This window comes from Sceloporus occidentalis, unplaced genomic scaffold, assembly GCF_023333645.1.
Source record: "Sceloporus occidentalis isolate IW3139 unplaced genomic scaffold, rSceOcc1.0.p SCAF_66, whole genome shotgun sequence".
NCBI lineage: Eukaryota > Metazoa > Chordata > Lepidosauria > Squamata > Phrynosomatidae > Sceloporus > Sceloporus occidentalis.
The window spans coordinates 1,277,063-1,293,057 of NW_028317046.1; the positions used below are offsets into that span (position 1 = coordinate 1,277,063).

Here is a 15,995-nt window from a genome sequence, read left to right on the forward strand (position 1 = left end):
TCAGGAAGGAATGAAGGTTGAAGATAACCTGTCCTCAAGGGACTCGGCATTTGGCACCGATACCTGCAGTGACACTGCAGAGGTGGACATAGAACTTGGTCTGGAGGTTTGTCAGACGGAGATGGACCTTTTCACCCAACAGAGGATCATTGAGTGGATCATGCAAGTCAACACTGCTCTGTTCTCCCCACACGCCACAGAGCCCCCCAAATATTCACTCACTGAACAGGACACTTCCATAAAGATTGTCTACCAAGGAGACTAATCATTTGTTGTGTATGTTGTGTATATGTGTCTTTAGTAACCATACTGTAAAGTTTTCTCCCTTTAGTGTGTAAATAACTACCAGCTGTAAATAAACAAGTAAACCAATAATATTTATTTATACATCAACTGCAACCTTATTTTACTAAAACAGCCAATGTTATCCCTTCCAGAAACTGATTTTAACGATTAATCCCTAAAAAACTGAAATAACACCTTTCTGCATGGGGGATTCTGAGATGGATTAGGTGGTCGCTAATTTTTTGTAGTCTTGTTGAATTTTTTTAATTGCAATTACTAAGATTTGAGATACGTTTCTGCTATGGCTAATAGCTCAATAATGGAAAATACTATGACTTGTATCCATGATCAAATCAACATAGGATATTACTGCCCATTGTATGCGTGTTCTCACTATATTTACATCTAATTCTTTGTTCTTTCCTTTTTTCCTTTCTTTATCTTTTCTTTCTCTCTCATCTATCCATTTATCTCTCTATTTATTTGTTAGCACCAGTGTTGCCCAGTAGGGGGTGGTAGAGGAAAAGCCTTTCTAATAAGCTGAACAATAATGTGAAACAAGTTAGTATAAAAATAATATTTGTTCTTGGGTTAAACATTTGTTAAAATTCTGCATCTAAATTGTATTTGCAGAAAAATGAAAGTGTCACTTTTTAGGCGAAAACATTTAATCACTGAATTGAACACTTTGCTAGAATTAATGTATCATTGAAATTGCAGGAAAAAATGTTATTCTGCAAGGAAATGTTCCTTTTAATGGCAAAGTTGCTATTCTTGTATATATATATATATATATATATACACACTACCACTAACACTGAAAGGCCGCATTTTGTGGGCAGTGATTTACATTATTACTAATGCCTATGACCTCACTAGCAGCAGCTATGAAGTCATACAATCCAAAGATTGTCCGTTAAAATAACATGAAATGGATCAGAAATCCAGCGCGGACGGTGTTAATGTTGTAAATAATTATTGTAGCTGGATGTAATAACATAATAATATTATCCAATATTCACCTGCAGACCAAATACGTTTCTTATATCGGGGATGGGTTTGTTTGGTAGAAAAATATTCACAGATGTATTTTTTTTTACTATAATTTTTTATTTATAGCAATATTTTAGTTTTTATAAACAAAAGTACATTGTGTGAAAGGTTCCCAGCTTGGTAATAGTAAATCCTAACCATTGCTTCCAAGATCAGAGGCAACTTACAGTAATACTTTGGGAGTTTTAACCTTAGAAGGTTAAAATATATATATATATATATATATTATTTTTTTTTTATTTTTTTTTGTATATATATTATATATATATATATATATTTTGCAATGATGCTAAATATTCTTTCTATTTATCGGTTAATTAATCACATGATCTATGATGCCTCTCTTCAAATATATCAGTAGATGCTTTATGTAAACACTTGGGGTGGGGAGGGGGTATAGTAGGTACAGCTGTATATGGCCCAGCCTCAAGGGACCCTTAGTGAAATATTTATAATATTTTAAAATAGTTTTTTTTTTATTATAATTATTTTTTTTGACTGTGTGCAAATTTTAGTAAGATAATTGAATTTTTTAGGACTACAATATTTCACTTAAAATCAACCCATTTACTTGATGCCTTTAAAGAAAAGATATTTGGAATATAATTTGTAAATAGTAGTCGTTTTTTACCGTTTTCATTTTTTATATACAGTCGATCATTGGAGTGTAAATATATTCACAGCTTTTTTTTCTTATCCATAATAGTTACAAAAAAAGTCTTGTTTTTTTTCCACCTTTTCTCTCTTATTTCAGACGACGACAAGATTTCAAATACTTCATTACATTTCATCTAAATGTGTTTTAACATTTTTAAATTCCATAAAAGTTGTGCAAGGTGCTTCTGGGGGGGGGGGGGGAAATCTCTGTTTAATCTTCTTGAATTTAGACAAAGGAATTCTCATAGAGCGAGCGTCACTGTTGTTTACATTTATGGACGTAATAGCCTGTGACATATCCGATGATAAAAATGATCCAGAACAATGCAAGACCCCCGATCACTTTCATGGCGATCCCAATCTTTCCGGTACACAGCATGTTGTAGACCCTGGAAATGTAAAGTGAAACATAGTATAGAAAATATTGGTACGTTGCTGCGAGATACAAAATATACGTTTTCTGCGATGGAACTCTACATGTGATTGGTGGTGGACTCTTTGAAGGAACCAAAGTCTCACTGAAAAAATGATCCTTGAATTGAGTGTAATCAATATGGATCTTCTTATGTGTGCTTTCTGATATTCCGAATTCCAATAGCTTAGCAGATAAAACATGGTCTGTTCCGCCTTTCCTATTTTAGGGGAGTTGTTGGTCTGGCCGACCTCTCTTTCCTGGTAGATCACATCAAGGACAAGCCATGGAGATGCTCTTCAGCCATAGTTTTGCATGATACCGGCTCTATTGCTCTATAGCATCATCATCTAACAGGGTGATCGAGGGCCATGCCAATGCGGGTGTCATGAGTGCTTTGTGGCAGTCCCCACAGAAGGGATGAGCTGCAGTGAAGACAGGGTATGTGTGTGTAAATGTATGGTCCTGGAGTGATTATACGTTGCTGTATTATGTTAGCATGTGTGTGAGTGTTACTGTAGGGTGTATGCGTTTGGTGTTAGCATGAGTGCGTGTCAGGACTCATGCTAACCCATCATTGGCTTTCGAACTTAAAAGTAAGCATCATTACCTTCTCCATGTTGGAACTTCCAAGTGAGTTGTGTTGACGCTGACTTCATCTTGGTTGCTGTCATTCCATCTGCTATACTGAACGTCTGGAGTTCCCTGTGGCTGCATCTTCTGGGTTATACCACCGAGGGGTGGCCTGCGTCAGCAAGAGATCAGTAATTAGAATATGAGGGATTCCGGATGGATTAAAAAAGGCAAGGAGCTACTCCAGACAGTCGTCACAATAAACAGAACAGAACATTTGGTAAATTTATTAAATATAGGATTAAATGGCCCGAGTCCCCTGCGTTGCCTGAAGACTAGAGGAGGCAGCGCAGAACCCCTCTCTAAGTGTCTTTGCAGACTCTACTCTCTATCACTGAGGGCCAGGATGGATCCCATACGTTATATCAAGAGTTTCTAAAGGAGAGAAGAGCGGAAAGATATGATGGAAACATTTTATAACGTGTAGGGATCCAACAAAGTGCAAGAATGAAGTCTATTTCAAGGGAGGAGAAATGTTTGAATGTAATGGTTGGAGCATTCCTGGGAAGTCTCCGTGGGTTTGCTCGGAGGCTCAGAGTGAAGCCCTGTTTCTCCGGCTCATGACTTGAATCTCCTGGTCGATGAAGTTGCGATCCAATCGCCGCTCATGGCCATTTCTCCTCCCACCCCCATACAAATATAAAGCAGTTGGGACTGGCCCCGCCCACAATATTGATGCCCCTGCCTGCAGATGTCATAAGCCCCACCCACTGACACCATTAGCCCTGCCCAGTGATTTCAGCAACTCCGCCCACTGATGTCATCCACCTACCCGAAGAGAGAGGGCTCTGGGTTTGGGGTATTCACAGCGGGAATAATGGGAAGACCAGATTGTTGTAACACACCGGGAAGGGCCGGTGATAACTTATTTATTTTATTTTCCTCTTTAAAAACTCTTTTTTTCACTTAAACGTACAATATGTAAACCAGACCAATAACCTTCGATCAGCAAAGGCCCGTTCTGAGAATTCTTTAAATAAAACTCTTGGTTAAACATTTCTTTTTCTCGAACCATTGAATAATTTCAAAAACATTTGCTGTCATTTTTTAACTATCCCCTGCGATCTTCAATCTTCCTACTGACTGGACAGTCCCTTTGGTTACTATAGCGATAAGATCCCTTTACCTCCCATTAACCTCCATTTTGTCAAGGGGAAAATATAGAGCTAAAATCTTAATTTTTTAAAAACTATTTTTTATACGGTTTTATGTATTAATACTAATGCCGAAACTTCCTTAAAAAAAACAATTTTTTTATTACATTTCCTGCATATTTCAGTACATAAATCTTGCTACATTGTGGAATGTAGGACATGAAATGTGCTGTGGAATGTGGTATAGAACCGTTTCCATAGTAACCCACCACATTAAACATGAGATATCCATGTAAACTCCTACAACCACATGATCAGCTGATTTAACCCATTGGATACCATCCATATCCAACTGAAAAAAAAACTTTGTGGAGAGGATGTGGACATTTCAATTCATCAACGTTATTGTGCTTTTTGAAAGATCGACTCCCAGGAGCTTCTAGAAAAGCCACGATGGCCCTGGATAATACATAGTTAATAAGGCAAATTTTCTTATAGCGATCTTTACTATCACAAGGTCTTCTATCTCTACACGTTTGTATTTGAAATTCTAGAGAAATGGGTTCCACTCAACCAAGAACTTGAGGTTAAGTTTATTGCATTGTGTGAAGACATGGACCTCAACCCAACCCAAGCTCAACTCAAACGTCCTCCACAACTTAGATATCTTCTGAATGGATCACATTATTCCAAGAAATCTTATTATTAATATGTCTTTATCGATGAAACGTCCCTGTGTTTGAGGTTAGAACAAGGCATGTCCAAGGTGCAGATAGTGGTAGGGTCTCCATTTCTCCCAAAGCCCATTTCATTTTAGTTACTCAAGCCATGCGTTGCTTTATCCAGTTGGCAACTTGAGTCTTTCCCCGCTGACCATCTTAAAAGAAGCCATCAGCAGTGCGGAGGATGTAGGGATACCAGACAGTTAGAAAGAGGACCATTATTTTAGGCTCTGTCTTGGACCCAACGAAGCCTCAAAGCAGAGAAGCATCTCAATGTGAACAAACAGAAGAAAATATAGAAAAGTCAGAACCAAGGAACCAAAATGTATTCAACATTCTATGAATTTATAAAGGTCAAAGAGTCCAAAGGCAAAGAGAACTCTTCCTTATCTGGTTGCTGAACTCTCGCATTCCTTGGGGAGATAATGATCGTTCTTGAGATAATGCCACACCAAGAGTTTCCTTCTGGCTTCAAGAAGAAGCATTGCTGGAACTTAGTTTAGAAGAGCAGATGGAATTTACAGCTGAAATGTATTTAAAGTTTTTTTGAAGCTGTGTGTGAGAGTTTTTTCATGGGATATTGCGATGTTCAGGGTAAGTTCACCACAACAATCTCAGGAGCTACTCAAGTCCAACCAGAGAGATCCATAAAATGCATTGATGGCTCCTTATTGTGACGAACAAGAACGTAACGTCCTCCCGAGGAGAATTTATTGTTTATACATTATTAAGGGTTTTCATGCAGGAGGAGCTTGGTTGGCCCTAAAAAAAACTTGCAAACTCCGTCTTCTATGGTGGCGATGTATTTATAACGTTTCTGGTGCAAAGTTTTAAAAGTTATCTTATCCCCATAGCAACCAGGGAAAAAGTCCATTCTTCTGAAAGATACCGCTACGTGTTGCCGTGTGATAAGCCGCTGTCTAATACCGCATTCTACTAAAAGCGAACAAAAGTAACAACAACGATACAAACGAGCTTCACATGCAACCTTCACACGCGTGGCTATCACAGCTGTCTGGACACGTAAGGGTTAAAGGAGCTTATCCGTTATTATCATTATTTATTGACTTATAGAGTGCCATCGTATGCCGTAGCGCTGTACAATGGGTAAGCAGGGCATGACAAACAGCGCATCACACAACGACCTGGGCTCGCTTATAACTAATTTTGGATTTATTAGACCCAAAAAAAACTAGGGAGTAAAATGCCGATTTCCGGCTATTCTCTAAAAGCTTACCTTGCGATATTTTCCGGATTAGGGGTGAAGAACGTTCCTTTCCGGAGAGGAGCAGCGCGGAATGCGAGCGGAGAGAGGTTTGGAAATGTGGGTCAGGGAAGCTGCATATGACAGACACGCAGGACTCCCTCAGCTGACTCGATAGTTCCTCTTGGATTCATTCCAACCACGGGGAGAAAAAAAAAAAAAGCTTACAATTCTCCGGATAGACCAATGGTGGCCCGCGGGAGCTCGGCTCGTGTTGCGTAAGAATGGGTGGCACTCAAGAGAAGAGCGGAGGGCAGGGATAGAGAGGAGAGCGGAGGGGGGGAGCTCCAGGAATGTTATAATCCATACTCTGCTGTCAGTATGGGGCCCCTTCCTACAAAACTTCCCAACGCCGTGAAAAAGTTTACGAGGCTCATAAACATTTAAAAAAGAAAACCTTTATTATGTCGCGTTTATATAAAAACGGCACAATAAAATGACTGATCTTAATCGGTCGTTGGTCTCGTCTTAGATTCAGGAGCCGTATGCCTATCCCATGAGTGTCTACATTCCTGTACTGTATTAGCCTCTACCACCTCTGCTGGGAGACTGTTCGACGTATCCACCACACTCTCAATCAAGGAAAACTTTTCTACATTCCATCTAAGCCTCTGATCCTCAGGTTTTAGATTACGGTCTCTTCTTCTAACATTTCTCCTCCTTTTAATGAGGTTAAGACCCTCGGAATGGAGCGACTGCCCCGAAAACATTTTCCTTTCTATTGTCTCACCAGAGAAAACTTGGGAGTCGATGTTCCAAGAATGTGTTGAAAATGGAGTTTATGGCTGTTTTCGATTAATAATTAAGCATTTCCCAAATGATGAAGGTTAACCTGTTAGTAGAAACTTTCGCCAACGTACAGTCATCCCGACGGGCAATATATTCTGGAGAAAGCCACAAAGCAGCTTATTTGTGAGATAAGAAGCCAGAGGCTGGGGAGAGCTGATAATAAACGCAGGATAAATAAATACTCCACCATAATCTGTGCTGCAAACATACGACAAAGTCCACCAAGCTCACCCCTTTCCACGACGTTCCTCTTCCTACTAATTCCCAACCTAAAAAATGCTGCGTAATTTGCCTAAAAGACCGAAAGGGGGCATTCTTGAGGAACCCCAGCAGCAGGTTACTTATACTGTCGCTACGACGACCCTACATTCCGAACAACTCATTGGCTCTTTTCTTATAGACATCCCGGTCCCTTCATCCCCGATCTCTTCAGGAAAGTGGATTCCAGAGCTTTACTACCCTTCCCGAAAAAAAAGATTGATGAAGAATTCTACTGAGAGAGCTCTACGCCACTGCAGAGTATATTTCTGGATAACTAAACCTACACTAGCGATAACTAGTTTATTTCCCTAACTGATATGGAATTGGTCGGTGGTCTTCTCAGAAACCCCTCGAGATCAGTGATTTCAAATAAATGTAAACCAAATTGATGTCAATTACCTTAAAACACAGCTATACTATTAGTACTATAATATTACTATAATATTACTGTATAAAATGTAAACTATAAGTCGCTGACCCCCCAGCTACAGCGCTATCAGTGGATGTATAAAAGACGGAAATCGAAGACTTTCTACATAAAGGATAACACTTTATATGCTGGTCAGAAACATGTAAAATTAAGTGTATCCCGGAAAAAATAACCAATATGTCATCCCTACACGTAGACATCCTAACCCTGCAGATACGAAGACCTAATGGATGAACAAGGTCCAACCTGAAGCTAACTGAACGTATTTACCATCCTGTAGCAACTACCTCTTTAGCGTCACAGATTCCGAGCTGAGGAAACGGGATTTGGAAATAACGGCTTGGAGGTGGGAGTATCTTCTGTTTATTTCACCCCGCAATAGAATTCCGACCATCAGAGTTTACATTGTTGCAATACTTTTTTTTAACACGTCTAACATTTTTTTGGACGTTACATTACGATATTATCAACAAAAAATCGGTTACATAATTTCAACAGAATCTTCAACAATTCTGACGGCAGAAATATTCAAAACAGGGAATATCCACTGTACATTTTTTTATTATATTCCGGTACGACGTTAAAAGGAGCAGCCGTCTTCGCTTCCTGTTCCCTGCACGGTGTGATTCTTTTTTTTCCATGTGAAGTTATTCCTCCCCTGTTGATTTAGTGGAATAAGCGTGGGGTTTGGAACAGGAAACCAAAACGCTACTGAGATTAGCATGAGATCTCTAATGGCAAAAGTGTTATTTTAAGTTATATAGCAGCGTCTACACGATCAAAGACTAGACTTTGACCGATTCCTTGGAATGTTAAAGAGCTCGGAACACGAAACAAAACTGATCATTCTCAGAGATTTTTCCTCAATATTTTACTCTTACAGGATACCCACTGGCTGGACCCCAAAGAAGCGTTTCTCAGCCTACCCAAGATAGAAAATGGTATTTGAGCCACGTTTGATGTCAACAGTATGATGTCATATTTTATCGCCTTTTATAATTGTTTAAATACTTTAGACGTCTTAAACTCGCTATATAACAGTTGGGTCGTGTTGGCCGTAGATCAGAACGTTAGATCCAGTGTTCATTGCCATTAGTTGACTTTCCGCCCCTCTGGGAAGCTGGACAAGCATCGTATCGTTCTGGCTTCCCGGTGGAGCAAAGGCCAGCCAGCGACCGACGCGGATACATAATTCCCTACGGACTGAATTAGAATTCTAGATACCGACTTCACCGAGGATTCTACCGGAATGACACAGAATTACTCCAGATCACGTTTAATGTGGGTCAGCGTCATCACGGTTTACGGCTATTTGGACTTATTTTTAATCGACGAGGTTTGCTTGGCCGTCGGCAATTGTTCTGAGCCGTGGAGCGGAGGAACTTTTACTCCTTTCTGCTTTAGCTGCTGATGAAAGTCGGAGCGTTCTGTGATTATTTTCTAAAAAAAAAACAAAAAGGGGAAAAAAATTGAATAAATGAGCATCTCCTAATTTATCATGGAGTTTAAAGAGAAGATTTTCAATGGAAAAAGAAATACAATTAATCTTAATGTGTTTTGCAACTCGACGTTGTGATTTTTGATTGGAGTAAATTATATTTCATTAAAATGATTTCTAAAGAACGTGGCAATAAGTCAACTAAACCTGAGCTTTTACTCAGTGCCGAGTGGACTTGTGACATGTGCGTGATGTCGGCGTCATCCGTTATATGAAGGGTTGTGGAAGCGGGGGCCATCGCGGACACGTAGAATCAACCACTGGGAAGGCCAATAAATGCCTTCACCGTAAATCCTACTAATCTGCCATTGACTGTTGGCTTGGCGTGACCCTACAGAAGATGACCAACCAGGCAAGCGGACCAAATCGGAAACATTTAAGGGCAGACATTATTAGAAGCCTATGATACATATACCTGCCAACTTATTGCCCCAGTTTGCTGGGGTAAGAACGGTAGGTGGCTTTCCGTATTATGTTACCTGCATGGCTTCAAGGACTTCAGTATCTGTGATTTCAGCCAGCGGATGCTTCACACCCGGGGCGCTGTACGTAGCCTGAACGATTTTACTTCGGAATCTCTCAAACTTCAAAAAGGAGAAACAAATCTGGTGTTTTGGATGCAACATTTTCATTTTTTTTAATCAAAAGCAAGAGAGATATTTCTCCTGAATGGTCTGTTCCAGTAGACTTGGTATTAGTTGCCTATTCACCAGTAAGAGGGATAACTCTCCCATTTTGTTGAATGGTTATGAACAGTTTTCCCAGTGCCCTACCTGTGTTACAATACCTTATTACCCACTAATCCCAGTAGATATGTGCCAAGGACCCCCTGAACTCAGTGGGAACCAAGAAATGGGGTAGACAAAAATCCAATACCTTAAATTGCTTGGAATTCCACAAAATTAAAACAGAGGGTTCCAAATGTAAACTTCTATGTACACCAGGTTATGGAGAAAAGTAACCAACATGGTAGCCCCCCCGGTGGTCTTATTGGAGACTGCAAGTATTACATTAAAATGACATCACAAAACATAATTGAGCCTTCCTTTACGTCATAATTTTGGAACCGAAATAAGAGCCATTTGTGATCTTTGTGCTTTTACCCTTGACTGGATACACTCCAGGGCCACTTTCATGTGTTGTACAGAGAACGTTAAATCGTCGGCCCTGCCTTGAAACTCGTTCCTCTCGCCCTTGCATTTCTTCAGTTGTGTTTGATAATCCGCGCTCTCCCTCTGCAGCTTCTGAACTTCATTCTTGAAATCACCCACCACGTCATTTCTCTTGGCCAATTCTGATCTCAATTCTGAAACGAGCTGAAAAAAACCCCGAAACAATTACAAAATACGAACAACAATTTAACTGAATTACGAAAGACCCGTCCAGAAATATACTTTTCTTTACAAATCTTGTGATGACTTTAAAGTACAAACACTGTAATAATCAGTCTGCGCTAGCATTGATTGCCTCATTGTTTGGACACAATAATGAATATTTGTAATTGTTTCATATTTGGTGCAGGAATCGGCCAACCCAAGATGGCCATCAAGGTTTAGTGAATAGATGAGTTACTCAATTTCAGACAATTCATTTGAGTTGGAAAAGCAACCCGACTCAACTTTTCACTCCATGCCATTGAAACCTTTGTGAATAGACCCCGTAGGTAAAAGTAAATGTTAGCTTTTGCACGTTCGGTCACCTCTCTGAGAGTGAAGTTCTCCTTCTCTGCAGCTGCCATGATCTCTTCACGCTTGCGTTCTTCTCGTAGGCTGGAAAACTTTCAAGTGACAACGTCAGAAAATAAGCAAATACATCTTAAAAGTATATAAGACACTGAAATCAGATGAGCCATCATGTCCCCCTTTTGTTTAGATGTAGAGATAATCTCTTCAGACCCATAATAGAAGCTTTATGACTGCAGTGTCTCAGAGAAGATACCTTTTGTTGGTCCACCATTGTAGGTCCACAGAAGCTTTCAGGACCTTGGAGAATCGTTCTTCAGATGCCCTCTAAATTCTTTACATTTTATGAGACTGTACATTTTATGGAATATCTTAATATCATGGAATATACTTTCCTAACTACATACAAAGGACACGGGAAATCAGTACACGTAAATCTCCAGAACTGGTGGAACCAGTGTCTACCCAGTAGATGTTTATTTAACCCGTCACATGCAATTGTGTGAAATCACACGATCGGCAGGCCAATGGATAGCACCGTATAGGAAATCCGCAGGCATTCAGGCAATCAATGAGTGGCGATTAGTGCCGGTGACCTTAGCTTACCTTAGCAGACATGGCCTGTATCTGAATCCCTCGATCCCTCAGCTCTTTTTGCAGAACTTCTTTTTCAGACTCGGTTTTTCGGAGTTGAGACTCATGGAGTGAAATCATTCTCTGGAGAGAGACGACCGTGCCTGCAAAAAAAAAACCAAGAAGAAAATGACATTAAAACCACAAATAACAGAGGGCAATAAGATAAGCCAAGATATCCCTTTGGGAAAGACACACCGGTGGTAAGACAAACACGAAGAAAGAAAGATTTGCTTTCCATAACATCTCAAGTTCTTAAACTTTTCGGAAGCCCAATGAAGATGAGGTGTAGGGGTACGAGGAGATCTACCAGCGTTCTTCTCACTACGATTTCTGGAACTTTGAAGGAAAAATGGGAAAGATGTCTCTGTTTTCAATACAGTGGCACGGTACCTTTAGACAGCTCCTTGTCTTTTTTGAGGGAGTCTAATTCTTCCTGTAACTTCTTCATCTGTTTCTCTTGGTCTTCCGGTAGATCCTGAGGGCCGTTAGTCCGGTCCTGATTCTGTCGGCCGTCTTCAAAGACGTTACCCACCACTTCCGAGATGTTGTCCTCAACCAAACCTTGCTGCTTTCAAATAGAATTATATATTTAATCCACAACATAATAAATGTCATTGATGAGGACATTCCAAAATTAACCCAACTGCGGAACATAAAGAAAACCCCTTTTTTAAGGCAAAACTGTTACTTTTTATATATAATGCAATTGTAACGCATTCAAATGATTTTCTCTCTAATTATTAATTTTTAGGCAACAATTTTCATACCTGACTATATTTTAGGATAATTGTTTTTCCAATAAACATATGATACAAAAGTAAATATTTACTAAAAATTCAACCCCCGAACAATGATTATTACAACTTGAGTGGAAGGTTGAGGCAGTTTCCATCTGGTCAAAAGAAAAATATCGATTGAGCTGATATCCCGCGATATTCAACCCAATCATTTTCCTATTTTTCTATATTAGTTGATGGCACAGTTTTGGTGAAAGATCAGTTTAACCTGATGTTCCGGAGCCTGTAAAGCATCATAAACGGAACGGTGAGCCGCTACCTCCGCATCTGTATCCGCCAGTTGACTTTCTTTCTGAGACGAACTCGGCGAAGAGGAGGCAGGAGATAAATTGTCTCCCGGACGTCCGATTCCTGAATTTCCAGGACTGAGTGCGGCGTCCGCCAGATCGTCAGCAAGAGTAGAACTGACGGGAGATCCATCAAAATCGGTTGTTTCATGTTGATCGGGTCTGTTCAGTAAAGGCTGCTGCTCTGGGCCTGCGTCCTCCTGCATAAAAAGAACATCATCAGGTCAAAAATGGCTTCCGTGTTTAGTTTCTGTACGATGGGTTGGTCGGGGGCCATTAGTCGAAGCCTTTGGAGCCTCACACATAAAATAGGGCACTCAGGTTTTATGCAGAAAGGGAGAGAACCCTTCGTATTTCCCCACAAAGCCAAGGAACGTCTTTCAAAGATGTCCGCCGGCAATCACTCACCTCTTCCAGGTCAGCCCTGGTGGAGATAGCCTGATCCAAATCACCCCGTAGCTGCGTATTTTCCTTCCTCAACGTGCAAATGATGTTGTCTTTCTTCTTACATTCCACTTCGTACCTGGAAAGACGATTTATCTCTTCTCCCAATTTCATCAGACAACGTTCCTAATAAGACGCGCGACAAATAACTATACATGCGAAGGCTTCCAAAACAGGCTACACGGAGCTGAAGGGAATTCGACGGGGGGGGGGGGGGGTTAAGGGATCTGCGCCGTTTGTGATGAGAACTTTAGACATTTCTTCTTCCGAAATGTGACAAACGTATGCTCCGTATCAAAACGCTACGATGGTTGGTAGAGATTTATTTGAAAGTTCTTATTCAACCGGCTTAGGGACGAAAAAATTATTCCCTTATGCAGCTCCAAAAATATATCTCAGTATAATAATCATGACGCATTTATTTTCTGATTTAAAAAAAAGAAATAATAATAATAAAAATTACCAAAAAACCTGACATACTCAGCAATTTCAAAAACGTTATTTTTTTAATTTTGGAATTTTACACTTAAGCACAATTTTACAAAAAAAAATAGAAATAAAATGTTTTTTTAAAAAAAAAAAAAAAAAAAGAAGAGGAACTGTGTATGTTCAGGTAAATTTTTAATTCCAAATTAAACCCCCCCCATGTTACTCTGCCAGACTCAGGGTCAGCAGTGGATGGGTTTCCTCGCTCAACATTGTAAAGAACAAGAAAGGTTTTTATAGGAAGCTAAAGCTGAAGCTTCATTTGGTTAGTATACCTTTTCGTGGAGTATAGTCATATACCAGGGGGTTTTTATCTCTATGGATGTGAGATAGGTTTGGGTGCTTTGGCTCCCGTTATGATGTAGGGGTGTTTGGGATCCACCGGTTGATAGGCTGGTCTTCGGGAGATCATTGGAGGTGTAGATAAGAGGAAGTTTTCCATCTACAAACAAGAAAGATAATAAAACACAAGCATCTGGAGGGTGGGATCATGGCGGACAATGGGATGGATGGGGCGAAGAACGGATGGGGTGGGAGAGTTCGGACTTTTCAATGGGTGAAAGAGATTTTCTTCCCTATTAACAAAACCAAGAAAAGCCTTGGAGGCCTAAGAGCGGAGAGTCTTGGACCCTTTGGGGTAAATCAAGATAAATATGTGGTGTTCATATATTAAGGAGGTGTTAAACGAGAGGTAAATGATTACTTGGTGTGTACATTGTATGTTACGAGGCTTACCCATGCGGGGTGTAACCAAAGAAGAGTTGCTTAATCCATAGCACCACGGGGAGCTCGCGCCGGACGTCTGACCGTTAAAGACCTGCGAACCACTGATGTCCATCGAAGAAGACGGATCGGAGAATGTAACGGAAGACTACAAAGATACAGAGACGTATGAATCCAGTTACACACGAAACGCGCAGGGTCACGGCTCCAAAGGGGACAATCGCCCAAGGAAAATTTAGTTTTTATTTGACTTTGCGTATTTTTTGACTACTGTGTTGTCTTCTTCTGAACATGAGCGATTTATTTTAGTATTGGTCCATGTGACATGACTCAATACCTCCCAGGAAGCAAAGCTAACCCCAAAAGGGTAATCCTAAATACAACGTGCATGGGGCGTAGGCAAGATGGTGGAACAAACAATTATTGAAGCTTCGTCTACACGGAGAGTCAAGCTCTGGAATGGAATCGGTGCCCATACTCCTCCCCATATATTCCCGGCTATATGTAGACCCCATGGAGACAATTCATTTTATTTAGTGACTGACGGGAAAAAGAAGAACTTAATATGAGACTGTACTTGGTTCTTGTAGGGACGTCCATGTTCCTGGGCTGATTTACTATAACTTTCTCTTCTTGAATCGGTCTTTGGAATTTTCCAGGTTGCGGTCTGAGGTCTTCCACTTGTTGTCCATTGTAGATCGTAGATACTTTGCATTTTTAGACCGATGTCCTCCTTCCTCTCAGTTGATGGGCCTTTCGCCATTTCACCCTCTGTGGGGGAAAAAAAATTAAAAGACGAACACGATTGGAACAATTGGAACCCAGGAGTGATGGGAGTGATAAAGGGCCATTGGAACCCAGGAGTGATGAGAGTGATAAAGGGCCATTGGAACACAGGAGTGATGGGAGTGATAAAGGGCCATTGGAACACAGGAGTGATGAGAGTGATAAAGGGCCATTGGAACACAGGAGTGATGGGAGTGATAAAGGGCCATTGGAACACAGGAGTGATGAGAGTGATAAAGGGCCATTGGAACACAGGAGTGATGGGAGTGATAAAGGGCCATTGGAACACAGGAGTGATGAGAGTGATAAAGGGCCATTGGAACACAGGAGTGATGGGAGTGATAAAGGTCTCTGTACGTCTATGAAGAGATTCCATTAAAAATCTTCCTTTTCCAGCTACAATAGTCATTTAACCCCGTCTGCGCTGGATTTCTCATCCAGTAGCCTATATATATATATTTGTACGTTCTGGGGATGAATCTGAAGTTGTGTTTTCGTTGCGTTGATCGAAAACCCAGCAATAAAGTGATTATAAACCAAACACAAACATCTTTAAGACTCAGAAGCATGCGAGTAATTTATGGCCCGTCACGTAGCACTAGGCGAGTCTCTGCTCGGGGACAACATACAACAAAGAAGCCACATACAATAAGGCTTAGGGGGAAACTCCCTCTGTTACCATTAGCTCTCTTTGGCTGCGGATGATGGGAGTTAAAAACAAACAGAACGTGAAAACTCAGCCCCAGCCCATGGCTGATAAGCCACAACCAGCCAGGCCATAGGCACAACCACCCGTACCGAGTGTCCTGGCAGGCCTAACCAGGGGGCTACCAAAGCAAAGCCCCCGGCTTCATAATGCCCACTTGACATTAAGACCAGAGGGCCGAGCGTCCCCTATATCACAGATACTCATTGCTTTACTCATTATCGGGGCATTTAGGGCTGTAGGACCCTCATACCCAGCATACATTCTGACCTCCTCGAAAAGAGGGTCGTCAGGGGAGGAAAAAGGGGCATAGGGATTTGGGTCTTCAAGAAAGATTGAATAATAGAATA

The 15,995-nt window shown here is 40.8% G+C and overlaps 1 protein-coding gene across 1 annotated transcript; it reads right to left on the bottom strand.

Annotated features, from left to right (window-relative positions):
* Positions 1 to 2,251: 2,251 nt before the first annotated feature.
* On the bottom strand, positions 2,252 to 3,124 carry SMIM1 (small integral membrane protein 1 (Vel blood group)). The gene is made up of 2 exons (XM_089493643.1): positions 3,018 to 3,124; positions 2,252 to 2,384 (listed from the first exon to the last, which is right to left on the bottom strand). Exons 1-2 carry the CDS (start codon positions 3,122 to 3,124, stop codon positions 2,252 to 2,254), a joined length of 240 nt encoding a protein of 79 aa, XP_089349769.1.
* Positions 3,125 to 15,995: the final 12,871 nt, after the last annotated feature.

What these genes read in the sequence shown, in the direction of transcription:
- SMIM1 (XM_089493643.1), bottom strand. Translation starts at nt 3,124, where the DNA reads ATGCAGCCACAGGGAACTCCAGACGTTCAGTATAGCAGATGGAATGAC. An exon ending in GAAGTTCCAACATGGAGAAG is followed by an intron (nt 2,385 to 3,017) that starts GTAATGATGCTT and finishes TTACATTTCCAG; the next exon opens with GGTCTACAACATGCTGTGTA.